This window comes from Schistocerca cancellata, chromosome 3 (genome assembly GCF_023864275.1).
Source record: "Schistocerca cancellata isolate TAMUIC-IGC-003103 chromosome 3, iqSchCanc2.1, whole genome shotgun sequence".
NCBI lineage: Eukaryota > Metazoa > Arthropoda > Insecta > Orthoptera > Acrididae > Schistocerca > Schistocerca cancellata.
Genome location: NC_064628.1, coordinates 683,682,905 through 683,704,524, shown reverse-complemented (window position 1 = coordinate 683,704,524; position 21,620 = coordinate 683,682,905). Strand labels below are relative to the sequence as shown.

The 21,620-nt window shown below is 44.3% G+C and overlaps 1 protein-coding gene across 2 annotated transcripts in view; it reads right to left on the bottom strand.

Moving 5' to 3' along the window:
- LOC126175665 (ABC transporter G family member 20) overlaps positions 1-21,620 on the bottom strand; it is a 779,392-nt gene that overhangs the window by 119,685 nt on the left and 638,087 nt on the right. For both annotated transcript variants that reach the window (XM_049922576.1, XM_049922574.1), the window contains one exon: positions 2,379-2,538. In XM_049922576.1, coding sequence (XP_049778533.1) covers positions 2,379-2,538 — 160 coding nt within the window. The remainder of the gene's footprint in view (positions 1-2,378; positions 2,539-21,620) is intronic.

Genomic DNA, 21,620 nt, shown 5'->3' with positions numbered 1-21,620 from the left:
CTGATTTAAAACCACTGCAGAAAACGGTAACAGATCTGCTCTATCATTTCAAAACTAGAGTGTGATCCGAACACCGAGAGGCTGGTCAGAAAAACTTATTCTACATAATTTTCATTTATGCTGTAATCATTCATTTCAGTGTCATGCAAAGCAACGACTTGAGGTGCAGTGTAAATTGATGAGTTAGCCATACTTATATAAGTAGGTACACTTCGCAAAACTACGCAACCAGAACTGTGCAGGTATCGTTTGAACTGAGCTGATGGTTCAAATGGCTCTGAGCACTATGGGACTTAACTTCTGAGATCATCAGTCCCCTAGAACTTCAGAACTACTGAAACCTAACTAACCTAAGGACAGGCCGGCCGGAGTGGCCGTCCGGTTCTAGGCGCTACAGTCTGGAACCGCGCGACCGCTACGGTCACAAGTTCGAATCCTGCCTCGGGCATGGATGTGTGTGTTGTCCTTAGGTTAGTTAGGTTTAAGTAGTTCTAAGTTCTAGGGGACTGATGATCTCAGAAGTTAAGTCCCATAGTGCTCAGAGCCATTTGAACTATCAGCTCAGTTCAAGAGATACCTACACAGTTCAGGTTGCGTAGTTTTGCGAAGTGTACCTACTTACATAAGTGTGGCTAATTCATCAATTTACACTGCATCTCAAGTCGTTGCTTTGCATGACACTGAAATGAATGATTACAGCATAAATGAAAATTATGTAGAATAAGTCCCATAGTGCTCAGAGCCATTTGAACCATTTTGATTTTAACCTAAGGACATCACACACATCTATGCCCGAGGCAGGATTCGAACCTGCGGCCATAGCGGTCGCGCGGGAACTGAGCTGAGAGCGAATGTATAGTGTTGAAACGTCCCCTTAGAAAAATTATAAATGACTGTGCTTAAACTGACACACAATATTTTTAGCGCAACGCAATCTGACTTTCAAAAATCCCTACAAAAGAATGACCCTGGCTAACAATAACCTATACCTTTCATGAATCACTTACCTCACACAAATCTTCGTTACTCAAACTACTGCAATACAGCGTGCGCCAATACTGCCAGCTAAATGAAAGATTCTAACTACTGAAGGCACTAACTACTGATAGGCATACTTAGCAAATGAAAGATTTTGATAGAGAACAAACGATGTATTTACCTTCATAGTGTTCAAAAGTCATAACATATATATCAGTTCATGACATCCAGTCTTACAAATGTACTGTCTCTGATGGACACACGTCCAGATCATCCGCTCTCAAAACTTCGCCATCTCTCTCCCCACATCCACCACTGCTGGCGGCTCACCTCCAACTGCGCAACGCTACGCGCTGTTAATAGCCAACTGCCCAACACTACAATAGCAAATTCCAACAATGCAAATCAGCCACTGACTGCACACAGCACAGTCAGTGATTTTCATATAGAGCGCTACGTGGTGTTACCAACATAAAAACCTAAACAGCCTACTTACAGTGTGTCATTACCGATGATAAAAATGTAAATACTCGTTATGTAGAAATTGATATCAACATGTGCGAAGATCCCTACTTCCCTATGTAAAATGAAATACATTTCATTCGACATTACATATTTCCTTATTTTCGTACCAAATCACGAACTTCCGCAAAAGACAGCAATCGGTTTCATGTTCAGAACTTGCAAATCGTAAGTTCCAAATATTGCAATTACTCCAAAAATAATAGCGGATTTTGAAGAGTGAAACTGCTTTTAATTCGTCACTTATGTAGCTACGGTGCAACTCAGCGACTTCAAAAAAATGGCTCTGAGCACTATGGGACTCAACTGCTGAGGTCATTAGTCCCCTAGAACTTAGAACTAGTTAAACCTAACTAACCTAAGGACATCACAAACATCCATGCCCGAGGCAGGATTCGAACCTGCGACCGTAGCGGTCTTGCGGTTCCAGACTGCAGCGCCTTTAACCGCACGGCCACTTCGGCCGGCTCAGCGACTTCAGAAAGTTAGTTTAACATGACGTCCCACCCTAAGACGCATTGTCAGAAAGGGTATATGTTCCGGGTTTTCTGCACTGACTGTTCTGCGAAAGCGCAGATAGCATCCGAACTCTTACGGTAATAAGGATTTGCGAATAGTGAGTTTAATGGAGGAGGTGCGCTGCGATGCATTGTGCCATGAGTGGGGCAGGGGCCGTGACCGGATGGCCGAAGCGGTTAAGGCAACCGCTCATTAGGAGCTGTAAATTTTCAACTTTCACCATTGCGTTACCCCAATGCCCCGTGCGGCTAGGCATCACAATGTCCCACCCATCCTTTACCTTTCCTTCCCCTTCTTACACTTCGTGTTTACAAGCAGAGAGAAAGAGAGAGAGAGGGAGGCTGCAGGTGGTGACTGACCTGCGGCATGTAGCCGACGCGCCGGCCGGGCACTCCGCTGCCCTTGGAGCCGGGGCGGCCGCCCAGCACCCAGATCTCGCCCGTGTTGAGTCGCCGCCGGCCCACGATGCAGCTCAGAAGCGTCGTCTTGCCGCAGCCGCTGGCGCCCAGCAGGCCGTAGCTGCAACCACAAGACGCACCCTGTCATTGTGTACGTCTCCCAAAAGGGTTCAAATGGTTCTACGGGACTTAACATCTTAGGTCATCAGTCCCCTAGACTTAGAACTACTTAAACCTAACTAGCCTAAGGACATGACACACATCCATGCCCGAGGCAGGATTCGAACCTGCGGCCGTAGCGGTCGCGTGGTTCCACACTGAAGCGCCTAGAACCACTCGGCCACAACGGCCCCCTGTGACCACATTGATCATAATCCAAAATCCGCACCGAACCCAGTACTGGATTGGCGTCTTCTGCTCTTCAACAAGGTCTACAAAAAAAGTGCCACAGCTCCACAGAACACGAAGCATGTGACTTATAAAACTGGATCACGACGAAAACGGATCATTTTGGAAATTAATAACTAGAAACATATCACTTTGGAAATCAATCTCGTGATACCTGTAGGATAACACCGCTCCAAAAAGAAAACAACTGATTTGACAGGAAAACATCTAACACCACTGTTTTGGCTCTACAAGCTGAATATTGATCTGAAATGCTAATATCTCAGTTAAGAAATTCGATCTTTAATGGTTGGTAACCAACGACCAAATAACCGCTTCCAGCTGCTAATTTTCACATGTAAAGTACTACAGCAGTGAACTGAAACAGCTAACTTGGTTACTGGTTATCCAATATTTTGATTCTGTCTAAGATGTCCTAACAAAAATCGTTATTACGTGATCTTTATTTTTCCAAAACCATTTTCTGTTTCGAATTTGTTAGCGCGGATCAAAACAACTCGAAAAATAAGTGAATTAAAAAGCAACCAGTCACTATTTCACATTCTTGAATGAATTTTTGGAGCATTTCCGTGGTAACACAGTGTTGCAAATGTGATTCAGAATTATCTTTTACGCATACCCGTCAGGACTTCTCGTTGCTCGCCAGTCTTCCAGCAGAGTACTATCTCTCTCGCTTTTCCACCTCAAGCAGTTATTTGTCTTTGACGGAAACACTTCCAAGACACAGCTGAACACTTGCAGTGGGACAAATTCAACTTGTCGAATAATGAGTAGGTTACTAACGCCTCGAAGTCTAATAATATTCCTAACGGAGTGAGGCTATCTGTCAGATTTCCATTGTGACGGTATTTGCTTTGTTACTTTCTAGTTAATTACCACTTTCAACCGGTTTCTTGTAATGCATAGTGCTTACGAGATCACGGCGTCGTTACTGCTTGGCATGAATGCGCCTGTGGAACGGAAGCGGTTTAATCTAACAACGAAGCAAGTGGGCCAGGTGAGGTGTCTAATCGAAATATCGCATAGTATACAGTGTTAAAGATCTTGGATTTTTCTCTATATTACAAACTGGGAACATTAAAAGAGTGCCTGTAGTTTTGCTTGATAAGTTTAACGTTTCAGACAAACTCAGTGGTCAAATATACTCGTATGTGGATAAATTTGTCGTGGATGAAAATCTAAAAAATGACTCTGAGCACTATGGGACTTAACTTCTGACGTCATCAGTCCCCTAGAACTTAGAACTACTTAAACCTAACTAACCTAAGGACATCACACACATCCATGCCCGAGGCAGGATTCGAACCTGCGACCGTAGCGGTCGCGCGGTTCCAGACTGAAGCGCCTAGAACCGCACGGCCACTCCGGCCGGCACGAAAATCTAAGCTCAGTCCCTTCCAGATACGTATTTGACGCTCTAAACTAAAATCTTTGTAGGCCTCCTCTGAGTTCAATTAATTACCCTTCATGGTAATAAACGCCGAGTCAGTCAGGAGTGAGAAGTGAAGGAGGGCACAGAGAAATAAGCGCCAACGGAAAAGTGTAATAATCATGAGGAAATTATCTTTTTTTCAGAAATTATCCTACAGCAAATAATAATCTGAGAGAACTGTGATTGAAAACGCCATACCTAGAAGGGTGCATCGATAAGAAAAATTCTCTCAGCATCCATATGGCGTTCGCAGGTCTCTTATCCGCATCTGTAACCGCCAGTCTCTTATCCCTATACATATCCATGGATATTAAAGCACTGCCAACCTCCTAAGCCCGTTCGATAAGCCGGTACTCCGATGTGGACTCGCGCCTGGCGGGAATTTTTGTCTGTTGAAGTCGGGCCTCGTCATATAGGGTATTAGGGGCATAAGTGCAGATAGTTCTAATGATGACCGAGAACAGCGTACTGAACAAAGATACATTAGAATTTACTTCATTTGCAGACTATCGATTATAGATGTTACGAGTAGTACATTTTCAGTTTGGCTTGTACCTCTAAGAACATGTGGCACAAGAAAGCAATTGAGGTTTATTTTCCCCTGGGCAGCAGATCGGGTGTTAAACTATGGACACGTGTACACAATACGGGTGATCTATATTGAGAGGCGTAGTGTACTCCATGGCGCAGATACGATCATGCAGAAAACATTAGGTAGTAAATTAAATGATAATTTGGCGGGAAGACTGTTAGATGCAGAGAAAAAACAACTAACACATTTTAGTGGATACATATTAAGGTACCAATTATTAAAATATCTATACGTAAAATGCTGTATACATTCCATAGCTAAAAGCATAATGGCCAATCACGACCACATTTTCATACAAAATAGCCTGCCATTTTCTTGATTCGTTCCGTAAGTCAGCTCTCTCGAAAAATTTTCATGCAGAAGATTATCGGTTTCCTTTAAATTTATCGAAAAGGTAGATGAATGAAACAGGATTTTCTTAGAACTCAGCATCGTTCTTCGCTGCAGCATGATAACCATCTCCACATACAACGTCTGAAGGAGAAAAATAAAAATCTCCACTAACAAGGCAGATGTGTTTGTTTTATGGCGCTGCACCTTGATAGTCGAGAAAACTTCAAGAATGTTGACATTTCTATTAGTGTTAAACTAATTATACTATTTCGTCCGTCCTGACACTTTTGTTTTAACATTTTTGAGTTCCCATTTTTGTGTCTGCTGTGAGAAGAGAGTTTTCTGTACGCAAAACAACCAACTACAACTCCTTTCCATCAAGAAAGTAGCCAAATTTCTGTCAAACCGTCAATTCTCATTTGGGCTTTCGTATAACCTTATAGTCATCTTGTTTCATCTTAAAGGTAGATATGCCCGTGTTGTCGATGTTATTAACACACTCCCAGTAGTCGTAACTCCGATGCCTTCTCTAGCTCTTTATCAAACTCTTACTTCGTAGGTTGTCAGCGGACAGGGATGTATCCAGGACACACTTCTTAAATTCCACGAAAAAAGAGGCCTCCCGAGCAAGTCATTCTCCGTTTTGTTTACTGAGTCATTAGTCTTCTCACTCATTATATGCGAATTCCATTAATGTGCCAACCTCTTCGTCCCAGAGTAACACATTCACCCTCAATTATTTGTTGGATGTGTTCCAATCTGTGTCATCATCTATAGTTTTTACCCTCTGTAACTCATTCAAGTAACATGAAAGTTATTTCTTGATGTCATAACAAACGTCCTGCCATCCTGTCCCATCCTCCTCTTAGTGTTTTCCACATTTTCCTCTGCTCACCGGTTCTGAGGAGAACCTCCACATTCCTTACCTTATCAGTCCATCTAATTTTCAGCATCTCTCTGTGGCACCACGCCTCAAATACTTCGATTCTCTTCTGTTCCGGTTTTCCCACAGTCCCTGAATCATTACTATACAGGGTGGTCCATTGATAGTGACCGGGCCAAATATCCCACTAAATAAGCGTCAAAAGAAAAAATTACAAAGAACGAAACATGTCTAGCTTGAAGGGGCAAACCAGAAGCTATCGTTGGCCCGCTAGGATGGCGCTGCCATAGGTCAAACGGATATCAACTGCGTTTTTTTTTTAAATATGAGCCCCCATTTTTATTACATATTCGTGTAGTATGTAAAGAAATATGAATGTTTTAGTTGGACCACTTTTTTCGCTTTGTGATAGGTGGCGCTGTAATAGTCACAAACGTATAAGTACATGGTATCACGTAACATTCCGCCAGTGCGGACGGTATTTGCTTCGTGGTACATTACCCGTGTTAAAACGGACCGTTTACCAACTGCGGAAAAGGTCGATATAGTGTTGATGTATAGCTATTGTGATCAAAATACCAACGGGCATGTGCTATGTATGCTGCTCGGTATCCTGGACGACATAAGCCAAGTGTCCGGACCGTTCGCCAGATAGTTACGTTATTTAAGGAAACAGAAAGTGTTCAGCCACATGTGAAATGTCAGCCACGACCTGCAACAAATGATGATGCCCAAGTAGGTGTTTAGCTGCTGTCGCGGCTAATCCGCATATCAGTAGCAGACACATTGCGTGAGAATCGGGAATCTCAAAAACGTCGGTGTTGAGAATGCTACATCAACATCGATTGCACTCGTACCATATTTCTATACACCAGGAATTGCATGGCGACGACTTTGAACGTCGTGTACAGTTCTGCCACTGGGAACAAGAGAAATTACGGGACGATGACAGATTTTTTACACGTGTTCTATTTAGCAACGAAGCGTCATTCACCAACAGCGGTAACGTAAACCGGCATAATATGCTCTATTGGTCAACGGGAAATCCACGACGACTGTGACAAGTGGAACATCAGCGACCTCGGCGGGTTAATGTATGGTGCGTCATTATGGGAGGAAGGATAATTGGCCCCCATTTTCTCGATGGCAATCTAAATGGTGCAGTGTATGCTGATTTCCTACGTAATGTTCTACCAATGTTACTAAAAGATGTTTCACTGCATGACAGAATGGCGATGTACTTTCAACATGATGGATGTCCAGCACATAGCTAGCGTGCGGTTGAAGCGGTACTGAATAGCTTATTTCATGACTGGTGGATTGGTCGTCGAGGCACCATACCATGGCCCGCACGTTCACCGGATCTGACGTCCCAGGATTTCTTCCTGTGGGGAAAGATGAAGGATAATTGTTATCGTGATCCACCGACAACGCCTAACAACATGCGTCAGCGCATTGTCAATGCACGTGCGAACATTACGGAAGGCGAACTACTCCCTGTTGAGAGGAATGTCGTTACACGTATTGCCAAATGCATTGAGGTTGACGGTCATCATTTTGAGCATCTATTGCATTAATGTGGTATTTACAGGTAATCACGCTGTCACAGCATGCGTTCTCAGAAATGATAAGTTCACAAAGGTACATGTATCACATTGGAACAATCGAAATAAAATGTTCAAACGTACCTACGTTCTATATTTTAATTTAAAAAACCTACCTGTTACCAATTGTTAGTCTAAAATTGTGAGCCATGTGTTTGTGACTGTTACAGCGCCATCTATCACAAAGCGAAAAAAGTGGTCCAACTAAAACATTCATATTTCTTTACGTACTACACGAACATGTAATAAAAAATGGGGGTTCCTATTTAAAAAAACGCAGTTGATTTCCGTTTCACCTATGGCAACGCCATCTAGCGGGCCAAGCATAGCCCCATATGGTTTCCCCATTCAAGTTTCGTTCTTTGTAGTTTTTTTCGTTTGACGCTTATTTCATGAGATATTTGGCCCAGTGACCATCAATGGACCACCCTGTATAGTGCTGTGCACCAAACGTACATCCTCAGAAATCTGTTCCTCACATTATGGCCAGTGTTCGTTGATAATAACGTTCTTTTACCCAGGCAGGCCCTCTTCACCTGTGATAACCCTGTTTTGACGTCCTTACTTTAGACGCAACAGACCGTATGTCAATAGGTACAGGTAAAGCAGTAAGGAAGGGAATGGACTTCCGAAGAGCCTGGACCTATCAGACATTCCAATAACGCCTTCATACTGCCAGTCTTGAATTACCCTTAGAACAGATGTGTGCCGCAGCTTTAAACTACACTCCTGGAAATTGAAATAAGAACACCGTGAATTCATTTCCCAGGAAGGGGAAACTTTATTGACACATTCCTGGGGTCAGATACATCACATGATCACACTGACGGAACCACAGGCACATAGACACAGGCAACAGAGCATGCACAATGTCGGCACTAGTACAGTGTATATCCACCTTTCGCAGCAATGCAGGCTGCTATTCTCCCATGGAGACGATCGTAGAGATGCTGGATGTAGTCCTGTGGAACGGCTTGCCATGCCATTTCCACCTGGCGCCTCAGTTGGACCAGCGTTCGTGCTGGACGTGCAGACCGCGTGAGACGACGCTTCATCCAGTCCCAAACATGCTCAATGGGGCACAGATCCGGAGATCTTGCTGGCCAGGGTAGTTGACTTACACCTTCTAGAGCACGTTGGGTGGCACGGGATACATGCGGACGTGCATTGTCCTGTTGGAACAGCAAGTTCCCTTGCCGGTCTAGGAATGGTAGAACGATGGGTTCGATGACGGTTTGGATGTACCGTGCACTATTCAGTGTCCCCTCGACGATCACCAGTGGTGTACGGCCAGTGTAGGAGATCGCTCCCCACACCATGATGCCGGGTGTTGGCCCTGTGTGCCTCGGTCGTATGCAGTCCTGATTGTGGCACTCACCTGCACGGCGCCAAACACGCATACGACCATCATTGGCACCAAGGCAGAAGCGACTCTCATCGCTGAAGACGACACGTCTCCATTCGTCCCTCCATTCACGCCTGTCGCGACACCACTGGAGGCGGGCTGCACGATGTTGGGGCGTGAGCGGAAGACGGCCTAACGGTGTGCGGGACCGTAGCCCAGCTTCATGGAGACGGTTGCGAATGGTCCTCGCCGATACCCCAGGAGCAACAGTGTCCCTAATTTGCTGGGAAGTGGCGGTGCGGTCCCCTACGGCACTGCGTAGGATCCTACGGTCTTGGCGTGCATCCGTGCGTCGCTGCGGTCCGGTCCCAGGTCGACGGGCACGTGCACCTTCCGCCGACCACTGGCGACAACATCGATGTACTGTGGAGACCTCACGCCCCACGTGTTGAGCAATTCGGCGGTACGTCCACCCGGCCTCCCGCATGCCCACTATACGCCCTCGCTCAAAGTCCGTCAACTGCACATACGGTTCACGTCCACGCTGTCGCGGCATGCTACCAGTGTTAAAGACAGCGATGGAGCTCCGTATGCCACGGCAAACTGGCTGACACTGACGGCGGCGGTGCACAAATGCTGCGCAGCTAGCGCCATTCGACGGCCAACACCGCGGTTCCTGGTGTGTCCGCTGTGCCGTGCGTGTGATCATTGGTTGTACAGCCCTCTCGCAGTGTCCGGAGCAAGTATGGTGGGTCTGTGTTCTTTTTTCCATTTCCAGGAGTGTATCTCTACCACCGATAAGACGAAAATCGTAATACTGACGTCACTAAGAAATTACTACTGTAGGTACCCGCAGATGCATCTGTTGATATCCATGTGTACATCTACATCTACGTGATTACTCTGCTATTCACAGTAAAGTGCCTGGCAGAGGTTTCAATGAACCACCTTCAAGCTGTCTCTCTACCGTTCCACTCTCGAACGGCACGCTGGAAAAACGAGCACTTTTTCTGTGCGAGCCCTGATTTCTCTTATTTTATCGCGATGATAATAGGGAGAAATTTGTCCCTATGTAGGTGGTTGGCAACAGAATGTTTTCGCAATCGGAGGAGAAAACTGGTGATTGAAGTTTCATGAGAAGATCCCGTCGCAACGAAAAACGCCTTTGTTTTAATAGTTGCCACTCCAATTCACGTATCATGTCTGTGACACTATCTCCCCTATTTCGCGATAATACGAAGCGAGCTGCCCTTCTTTGTACTTTGTCGATGTCATCAGACAGTCCCACGTTATGCGGACACCGCACAGCAATACTCCAGAATAGGGCGGACAAGCGTGGTGTAAGCAGTCTCTTTAGTAGACCTCTTGCACATTCTAAGTGTTCTCCCAATGAATCGCAGTCTTTGGTTTGCTCTACCCACAATATTATCTATGTGATCGTTCAAATGTAGGCTATTTGTAATTGCAATCCCTAAGTATTTAACTGAATTTACAGGCAGGCTTTTATCTGCAAAAAAGCTAGTACTAAGGATATCCGTGAATACCTCCGTCTACGCAGACTCCTTAGCTATAGTGGTTGTTTCCATGCAAGGAGAACACAACATTGCGGAAAGATTCCGTATAATTTTAGTCATTTATGCAAATGAGTCTACAAGTGGGAAGTTACCGCACGCAAAGGGCGGCCTTCGTCACAACAGGTATTTGCTCCGTCAAGGACTTTTCTTCCGACTGTTGCTGTACGGACCATTCGGGCGGCTTCGCCGCTGGGCCTGTGGAGACGTGGAAACTGTCCCGGAGCCAGTGCGAAGAGCGAGTCGTACGACAGGAACCGGTTCGGGGCAACGTAATAAACGCCTGCCATTATACGCACCGCCGCAGAGGAGATAAAATACTTTTTTTTTCCTTTTTCACCGTCGCACAGGCAGGTTCGTAGTTACCACCCGCCCAGGGCTGGTTTAATTTGTCCCTCGAACGCAGCTGCGTGTAGTTAGCGCGGCACTTCGTTGCTGCCTGTGTTCCTCGTCTCCATACAGAGGAGGAGGACCACGTTGGCCGAGACGCAGTGGGCGTTTTCGCAAGATTATTACCGAATCCAATAACAAAACTTAACACTTTGAATTACTGCTGTACCAAAGAAGAAACGAAGACCAACGCAGTACCTTGCAAATCGGCGAAAATAATAAATGCCATAACTCTAGTAGATCCACAACGCGATACCGTCATGATCAGCAGAAAAATACAGCATGTCTCAAAAAGATTCATCAGCTTTCACAAATCTATGCTTTGTGACGCATTACCTATCGGCTTTTGTCGCCGGGTCTTCGACCGCGCCAGCACGAGAGGCTGTAGTATACATATTAGTAAATGGATAAAATCAGCCAGTTTCATTTGCAGGTTGCCTATCTAACGGCTTCCAGGGGCAAAAAATTTGTTCATTAAGAAATTTAAAGTGCTGTCATAATCTGCTTATTAAGAGGTATAGTCTTAAGTTGGAGGTTGAACACAGTAAGTCACGTATTAAAAAAAAAGTGGCTCTGGGCACTATGCGACTTAACATCTGAGGTCATCAGTCCCCTAGAACTCGGAACTACTTAAACCTAACTAACCTCAGGTCATCACACACATCCATGCCCGAGGCAGGATTCGAACCTGCGACCGTAGCGGTCGCGCGATTCCAGACTGAAGCGCCTAGAACCGCTCGGCCACAGTGGCCGGCAAAGTTTATCTGTAACATTTTCGCTGTTTGTGCAGTAACACTTATGCATCAGCCTACACGTTTGAATTTATTACTTCCTTACTACTGATTCTAATCGCAATACATTTTTGCAGACGGTATCCATACATACCAAACGAGTATAAAAGTTGAATGGAAACCAACTAGAAGAAGACCGAGACAGAGAAGGAAGCCACGAAATCGGTGGACAGACGATGTGGAGGATGCCGAAGAACTGCGCTAGGGAGAGGGCAGATTGGGGGAAATTTGCTGAAGAAGCTGAAACCCAAAGGTGTTGTAAGGTCTTGAGAAGAAGAAGAAGAAGAGGAAGAGCCACAGATAGCACTGAATGCAAATGCAAAATTATATCATTGTACGGCACATTATTCAGGATATACGACGTCATAAGCGTGAAAAAGTGTCTCTTCTTAAAAATGCAGATTTCCTTGGCTACACTCATGCAGTGTTTGACATTTTATACATCGCACTTTTTGACCGTAATCTGATGATGCTCTAAGAGAGGGAAACGCGTTATTAATAAACGTTGCATCAGTGACTGTCTTTTATTCGGGACGTGGAAGCACTGTTGCTGCACCAGCACAAAGCAGGATTTGTATTGAGATAGGAGTTTCAGACCTAGACAAAGCACAACTATCTGAAACTTCGTAGCCTCTGGTGAACTGGTCAGCATTAGGAGACGAAACATTAAGCAAAGAAATTAACGTTGAACCACGGCCAAATGATCATTAAAGATAATGACCAAGGCCGCAATAGCGGCCGTCCTGCATTTTAATGTCTATGGACTCGTGATGTCAGTTTCCAACCATAACAAATCTAAAATTGGCACTATCCAACACAGGTACATTACTGTGAGTCATGAGATGAACGAGACGTCTAGGGAAATACTCGCCTTACTCGTAAACTCGTGGGCGCTTCCTGGAGGAGCAGTTAACACAGGACGTAAATACGAGGCGATGACGCGGCTAAGTATGGGCGGGTTGCGTGGAAGCCGGCAGCTGCCTCGTGTACTTTTTCTTCTTCATTGGCGGCTGGAATGGAGGTCGAGGCCGGACGGTGGAAAACTCCATGACCCCAGCGCAGCGGGCTCTCTGCAGAATATATCATACGCGTTTTCCTGTGGAGGAATCGCTTGACCTATGACCTTGCGATCAAATGTTTTCGGTTCCCATTGGAGAGGCACCTCCTTTCGTGTACTAATCGCACGGTTTTGCGGTGCGGTTGCAAAACACAGACACTAAACTTATTACAGTGAACAGAGACGTCAATGAACGAACGGACAGATCATAACTTTGCGAAAATAAAGAAATTAAACTTTTCACTCGGGGGAAGACTTGAACCTAGGACCTTTCGTTCCGCAGCTGCTCACGCTAACCACGGGACCACGGCGTTCCTCAGTTTACGTTTTCCTTGTGTTGCCTATGTTGAACATGGACTACTCAGTTTGTACATTTTGCTTATTTTTTTCATAGTTCCACACATCTTCTTCCTGTTTTCTCGATTGATCTGTCTTCAGTTTTCCAAAGCCTATCCACTGTGCCAACTTATAACTAAATCTGAGGGGGGTGCGATGGGGAGATTCCCTTGTTAGTATGGGCAGAGGTTATATTCAACAAACAGAATAAATTAATAACTTGCTCTTTTTACCGACCCCCGGTCTCAGATGAAACAGTTGCTGAACATTTCAAAGAAAACTCGAGTCTCATCGCAAATAGGTACCCTACTCATACAATTATAGTTGGCAGTGACTTCAGTCTACCTTCCGTATGTTGACAAAAATACATTTTCAGACCCTACTATAGATAGAAAACAACTTCCATAATTGTTCTAAATATTTTTTTAAAATTATGTTGAACAATTAGTTCACGAGGCCATTCAAATTGTAAATGGTTACGAAAACACACTTGACCTCTTAGCCACAAATAATCCTGAGCATCACGACGGGTACAGGAATTAGTGAACACACGGCCGTAGCGAGGCTCAATTCCGTTACAAAGAAATTCACCAAAACTAAACGCAAAATATATATATTTATAAAAAATTCGGTTGACGTCTTTCTAAGAGAGAGTCTCCAATCCTTCCAAACTATATACGTGAAGACCATATGTGGCTTAAGTTCAAAGAAATAGTATCAACAGCACTCGAGAGATTCATACCAAATAAATTAATATCAGACGGAACTGATCCAACATGGTACACAAAACACGACAGAAAGCTGCTGCAGGAGCACCGAAAAGGGCACGTATAATTTAGACGAGCTCAAAATCTCCAAGATTGGTGAAGTTTTACTGTGGCTCGAAATTTGGTGCGGATTTCAATGCGAGATGCTTTTAATGGTTTCCACAACGAAGCTCTCTCTAAAAATGTGGCGAAAAATCCATAGAGATTCTGGTCCTATGTTAAGAAAAGCAGCGGAAAGGCTCAGTAAGTATCTTTACTGAGGGTCGGACGGCGAGGGAGGAGGTGGAGCAGGAGGAGGGGGAGACAAGGGACCCAACCCTTAGGAGCAGCTAAAATCGTGGCAAATGTCCGCTGTGGCAAATGTCCGCACACCGTACTGGAGTAGAGTTTCTGCCCAGGAATGTGTTGTGATTAATGAGTTAGAGCTTTGACGCTGTAGGCAGCAAAGTTCGTTCTGTGTTTGGAGAAAACTAACGGGTGCGGACAGAAGAGTGTATAGCGGCAGAGTAAGAGATCGGTGATGTGGAGACCGCCTGTTGCGCACCTCCAGGTAAGACGACACGGAATGTTGGCCCGTATGTTGGGAGACTCTCGGGATTTCCGCGGCCCACAACCTGTTCTGCGGAGAGCCCGCTGCGCCGGGGTCATGGAGTTTTCCACCGTCCGGCCTCGATCTCCATTCCAGCCGCCAATGAAGAAGAAAAAGTACACGAGGCAGCTGCCGGCTTCCACGCAACCCGCCCATACTTAGCCGCGTCATCGCCTCGTATTTACGTCCTGTGTTAACTGCTCCTCCAGGAAGCGCCCACGAGTTTACGAGTAAGGCGAGTATTTCCCTAGACGTCTCGTTCATCTCATGACTCACAGTAATGTACCTGTGTTGGATAGTGCCAATTTTAGATTTGTTATGGTTGGAAACTGACATCACGAGTCCATAGACATTAAAATGCAGGACGGCCGCTATTGCGGCCTTGGTCATTATCTTTAATGATCATTATTTGGCCGTGGTTCAACGCTAATTTCTTTGCTTAATGTTTCGTCTCCTAATGCTGACCAGTTCACCAGAGGCTACGAAGTTTCAGATAGTTGTGCTTTGTCTAAGTCTGAAACTCCTATCTCAATACAAATCCTGCTTTGTGCTGGTGCAGCAACAGTGCTTCCACGTCCCGAATAAAAGACAGGCACTGATGCAACGTTTATTAATAACGCGTTTCCCTCTCTTAGTGCATCATCAGATTACGGTCAAAAAGTGCGATGTATAAAATGTCAAACACTGCATGAGTGTAGCCAAGGAAATCTGCATTTTTAAGAAGAGACACTTTTTCACGCTTATGACGTCGTATATCCTGAATAATGGTTACGGCATGTGCGTCACATGACAGGAACATGTCGTCGACCCACCTAACTTGTACACTTGGCGAATGGCTAAAACGATTCTTCTACCTTGCCCGATTTAGGTTTTCTTGTGGATGTAATAATCACTCCCAAAAAAGTGATGAAAACAAGAGTTTGTTACATGAACTGCAACAAATGAATGCAATAGTTTCACAGTCGCACAGTTTTCCCTGTGCTCTGTCAAAACATATGTTTTTAACGTTTTCAAATTTTTCCGTGTGTAGACTGTCAAATCCTGCATATGTCCTAGCAAATCTGAACATGTCCTGGAATTTTGGAGAGCGAAGTTGATTATGTGTGAGTGCCTGAACTTTGATAATTGACACGGACGGACAGATAATAATTGTCTGAAAATAAAAAATTAAACTTTTCACTCGAGGGAAGACTTGACCAAGACCCTCTCGTTCCGCAGCTCCTCACGCTAACCACAGGACCACGGCGCTCCTGAGTTCACGTTATCCTTGATGTTTCCTATCTTGCACATGGACTACTCAGTTCGTATATTTTGCTTATTTTTTCATAGTTCCACACAATTTATTCCTATTTTCTCGATTGATCTATGTTCAGTTTTTCAAGGCCTATCCACTGTGCCAATTTATAACTAAATCTGAAGGGAGTGCGATGGGGAGGTTCCCTTGTAAGTCACAGGAACTACCTGCATCAATGTCGCTTGTGAGCTGGAATACACATTACATTATTTTTCCTTAAGTTGTGCTTCTTGTTTCTGTTGTAGTAGAGATCATTACAATTACGCCTTCGCCCTCCAAAAACTAGGATGCTTTCTCTGTGACCCTGTAAATACCAGAGCTAAACAATGTAGAACAACAACGTACATTACAAGCAAAGCATTATGTATTACTTCATTTCCTTATTTCTAACATTTTAAAATTGTACGTCGACTTTATATGACATGTCAATCATACTTGTTCTTGTCTCTGTTTATGAACGTACTTCCAATCATGTTTTGAACATTGTCCCGCTACACTTTATTAACTAATGTTTCGCCGGAAGGAATATCGGATTTTAGAGAGTAAATTAATATGGAGTATGTCGTTCTTCTTTTCAAACATTCGCATACCCATTTCTTCTTTCCTTATTGTCTTTTGGGCATGCAGTTGTAGTAATTAAAGTAGGCACAAATGCAGCGATCAAAAAGAAATGATTAGCGTACATTCACATTCTCTTTACAGCATTCCTTTCTTGTTGCTCCCATGGCGATGGACTCTTTCTATCGCAATCAGTAAGCGTGAAAGGAAGCTACCGTACAGTCAGAGGGATCTATATTTATACTTGGCAGAACTAATTACATACTGACATAATCGTCGGAATTGCTTTCGTTTCCCAAAAGATATAAATATTTCGATTTCGGAAAAGAAGCTCTGTATTTCGCCAAGATGTCGAAGAAGAAGGTCCCTTACTTACTAGTTGTATCGAGTAAGATGTGGAGACGGCGGTTTGAAAGCGGACAGAAGAAGTACGAGGAAGGGCGTCCCTTACCTGAGGGATCGCTACCTGGCGAAGGAGCAAGTGTGGCAAATGTCCGGCGTAGCAAATGTCCGGCATTCCTCCAGTACACGCTTGAACTGTTCAGTTAGATACTACGGAACCACTACTGTATAGCATCGCACACCAGCCTGACGACTGTTTTACGCCTTGTAGCAATAGACTCCACGAGACACTGAAGGCGCTGGAGAACCATTCTGACCAGTGGCTACTAACCAAGATACTGTCATACGGAATGTCTTCAGAAACGTATGAATATTTCACTAGTAGAACCCAGAACGTTATACTGCACGGCAAATGTTCTATAGAAACGAAACTTGCAACGGTTGCGCCCCAACGAAGCGTTGTAGAATGATGTAACATTTCTCTGTGTCATTATCACATTATTAGTTGCAATTAATAAATTACTTTTTATTATGAATAATTACAAAGTGTTCAATGTCACGTTAGCTAACTTTCCATCTTATAATCTCTTGCAGTTTCAAACAACCTCTCACGCGTGCAGTGACTGTTGTCGCTTTCAGTAACTATTACATAATAAATCAAACAGTTTCTGCCTGAGTCACTTGTTTATTTTGCCACTACGCCTTCCGATGGTTCACACATCATCTTCAAGTGGAAAACTGCTTATTTACAGTGCTGGTGTTCGTGAAGAGTACAGCCTTCTTTTCACAGTCGCAGACCAAGGGCTGTGTAGGTTATTTAGCGCCTTTTGCTTCCTAAATAAACAATTTTTTTCATTAACAAAAGACGTAAAATAAATTACACTGCCCTTGGTCTGCGACTGTGAAAAGACGTTTGTACTCTTCACCAACACCGGCCATGTAAATAAATAATTCCTCACCTGATGATGATTGTGTGAACCACTGAAACGCGTAGTGGCAAAATGAACAAGTGACTGACGCACAAATTGTTTTATACGTATTCATCAATTGTTGCAGCCCTCATAATGCCTCCTTTATGGACGAAATATTCAACCGTTACATAAATTCAAAATTTAACTTTTGTTCTCAAAGGGACCGGAACCTGTATTATTTCAACTACAGCTTTGCTAAATTTCAGTTCATAATTAATAACACGTTCGTTAACTAATTAAAATTCGTAAAAAATTACAAATATTTTAGTTTTTCTATCATCATTAGTGAATCTGCGGTCTGACGGCACAAATTCTTCGGAGTTGATGCCTTTTCTGGAAACTGAAAACATTAGGTTCACGGGCCGTTGATTACCGGAGAGTATGGGTAGGTTACAATAGGAGCTGCAATGTTTTCATTATATATAAAAGAAAAAAAACGATTTCTCACATACTCACAGCTTCAGGGATACAGGGAGGCAAGCCTTCCCCAGATTAAACACGTCTCGCGGATTAACGAGAATGTCTGGAGAGACGGCAACCCTGGATGTGGGTTTCAGGTGGTTCCCCAAATCCTCTTATATACGCTACGCGAACATTTAAAATTGCTCTTAATTTTGAACAGAATTCAGGATCACGCCGATAGGACTGTTATGGGCCGGAGTAGCTCATACGAAAGTGTTAGCAGAAATACTTGGAGAATTTAAATGGCAGTTCTTAGAAGAAATACTACATCATTCCCTCCAAACTGTTGGATAGATTTAGAATACAGGTATTCGGAGAAGAGTGTGTGAGGGCTATGTTGTCACCGTCGTTTATTTCCTGCAGGGACCGTGAGAATAAGAGATTAGGGCGCTTACGTACACATTAGGACAGCCATATTTCTCTCACTCAGTAGCGAATAAAGAAGGACAGAAAATACTATGTATTTATCAGACGTATAAAGACGATCAGGCAAGTGCTAACCCAATTCGGGCTCCGAAGCCAGAATAGTAGCCAGTTGCAAGCACGCCCGCTCGCAGACACACACACACACACACACACACACACACACACACACACAAACATAAACACGCCAAAACGTTGCAAAACTGTATTCACGTATACCTTTCACCAGTCGACACACGTCGAACGATTCCGGGCGCTTGGCCGATGTTGACGTGTTTCGCTGCCAAGTCACTAGAGCGTAACCACGACTTGTTCCACAACGTGTGGGTGAGGTTCACAGTTATAAGGTTTTGTGGCGGCGTTCGTAGCGACAAACACTTCGCTGTAGAAACGGCTTACGAAGTCACCGCCACACTTTTAATAGCGGGCCGACCGGTCCGCTGGAACAGTGAACAGAAAGATGAAAACCCAAACACTCTGATTAAATAAAAGTCGGTACTTATCTTTATTAAAGAAGATACAGAAACACAGTAGTGAACTCCGTGTCTACAGAAATCTGTCTAGTTCGAGTCGGAGCGGCTAGGTCAGCGTCGGCTGACGACAAACACCAACTCTGCTGCGATGAACACACAACTGACTAGCAAGTACACAAATCGGTGGCGAGTATACAACTGAGCGGCGAATCCAGAACTGTCCTAGCGCTCGCGACTCCAGCGCTTAAGAAGCCAGAAGCCAGCGGTGGCGCGCGCAGACTTGCGGCGATTTCCTGTATCGCTGGCACTGCTCATGAGGACGGCGTCTGGACTTTGATGCTGCCAACCTTTTGGCAGCGGGCTCGTTTGGCATTACTGGCTAGGATATAACATAAGGGGCAGCGCTCCTTGGTGTTTCAACTTGGACTAAGCGCTGCAGAACGTTCAGCTGATGTACTTTTTGAAAACCTTAAAAAAATCGAAAAGCTCACTTTAAGAATGTCCGCCTACGTAGTGCTTCTGGCTGCTATATGGAAGATCCGGGTTCGATTCTCGGTACTGCCAGTGTTTTACTTGGTGGGAAGATTGGAACGAAGTGCAGTCAGCCTCGTGATGCCAGCTGAGGACCTGCTTGAGTGAGAAGTTGCTGCTACTACGCCCAGAAAGCCGACAACGGCTGAGAGAATGGTGTACAGATCTCAAACCCTCCAAACCGCATCCATATGACGCCATGTGGCAGAAGATGACACGCGGTCGGTCGGTCCCTATTGGGGAATAGATGCGAATGCTAAAGTACCGCACGATGTAGCCCTTATTGCCGGACGGGAGAAAGAGTTACTGAATTTACCATAAGAATAAAAAAGCAAAGGTGAAAAGTAGTACTAGAAAGGAGAGTAGCCGCTTGTATAACATCCAAATTGAGAACAAAATAGTTGTGCAGAAGTGCTGCTGTCTAGGAAGGAAGATTACACATGTTGAATGATGCAAGGAAGGTATTAGATGTGAGCTAGCACAGGCGAAGAAAGTTTTCTTCAATATAAGAACTGTACTGAAATAACGATATCGATATGGGACAGAGGACGAATTTTCTGAAAATGCATGAAGAGAGCACATCAATGTATGGAAGTGAAACGAGACTATCGGAAATTCAGAGGAAAAAGTAGAAGCATTTGAGATGTGGTATTAACAAAAAAATCTAAAAAATGAGTGAAGAGGTAAAGAGAGGGCATGTTAGTGTGTCCCCTTTTATGGCATCCAGGAATAACTGGCATGGCGGTGGAATGAGCAGAGATGGAAAGCTTAGCGCAAGATAGGAAATGAAAGAGGACAGTATGAAAGCAGTCAAAATTTCAGTAAAAAACATCTTGCTCCCTCGAGTGTAATTATTATTTATTTTGCACTGTTGACCAATTTCGGCTCTCATACCGTTTTCAAACGGTAGCTGATGTACATTAGCACAAGCCGCCACACTGTCGAGCAACTGGCAAAGAACGGCTAAGCGTAAAACATAGGGCAATCAGTTATCCGTAAAATTGCTGCAAAAGCACAAAGGCACTTTACCAGTAATACAAGTACACTGCCCACTACGATTCAACTGTAGTAAAATGTACTGGCGTAGGACCGTGCAGCAGAAACGTAAACAACGTCTCAATGTGCTCTTGCCTGTTGATGTTACTTCTTTTTAGGCAACTGTTGGTGGTATGAAAAAGTTTATTTTGTTTTTTTACAACTGATGTGCGCTGGTCCGTGTTCTCTTTTCAGCTACTAGGCCCACTTTTAAATTCTTTTCATACGAACTGTACACATAACTACTTACTTAAGTTTTATGTTTCCCCTCCATATGCTGGTGGCTGGACAGCTTGATACTTTTGCTGATATTGTCAAATACCGCCTGAAAACGGTGTAATAGCTAATCGTAGAAGTAAAGAATAATAGCTAAACAGCCGTCAAAGGCGGAAAATGTTGTCATTTAAGAAATTTTATACAACTGTGGCTCCTGCCAGGACGAAAGTAATCGTCAATAATACCCTTTAAGACAAAGAAAACGAAGCAGCACGAAGGAGATATGCAGACTGGTTAGAAATTGAATTTCACACAGGTATCGACGGAAAATATACGGTGAACTTTGACGGTCGACGACGCTGCAGCGCAATTTCACCGCACAGCTGGGAAGAGTGATAAACAGAAGACTTGTCCATACAGAGCATAAAGTCTTCGCGAATTTCATTCCGTGCACTCAGTTGGACAACAACTATGCCTCGCAGACAAAATACACGGACATCAGTGTTAGAGACGTGAAGTTGGGCTCAAAGAAGCCGGATGGAGTAAACGGTGAATCGCTCGATATCTGAGTAGGAGCGATGCCACTATTCAACGATGTTGGCAGGAGAGGGTGAACCACGGCCGAGTACAGGATCAAGAAGGAAGCGGTCGACCTAGAGAGACGACAGAATGTGAGTACCGACGAACGGTCATAGTCCCATATATTCATCATTATCATCGATTCGAAGTTAAACTGGTGCTTCAGTACATTTCAGCAAGATAATGTCCACTAGGACACGGCGAAAATTATTACTACGTGT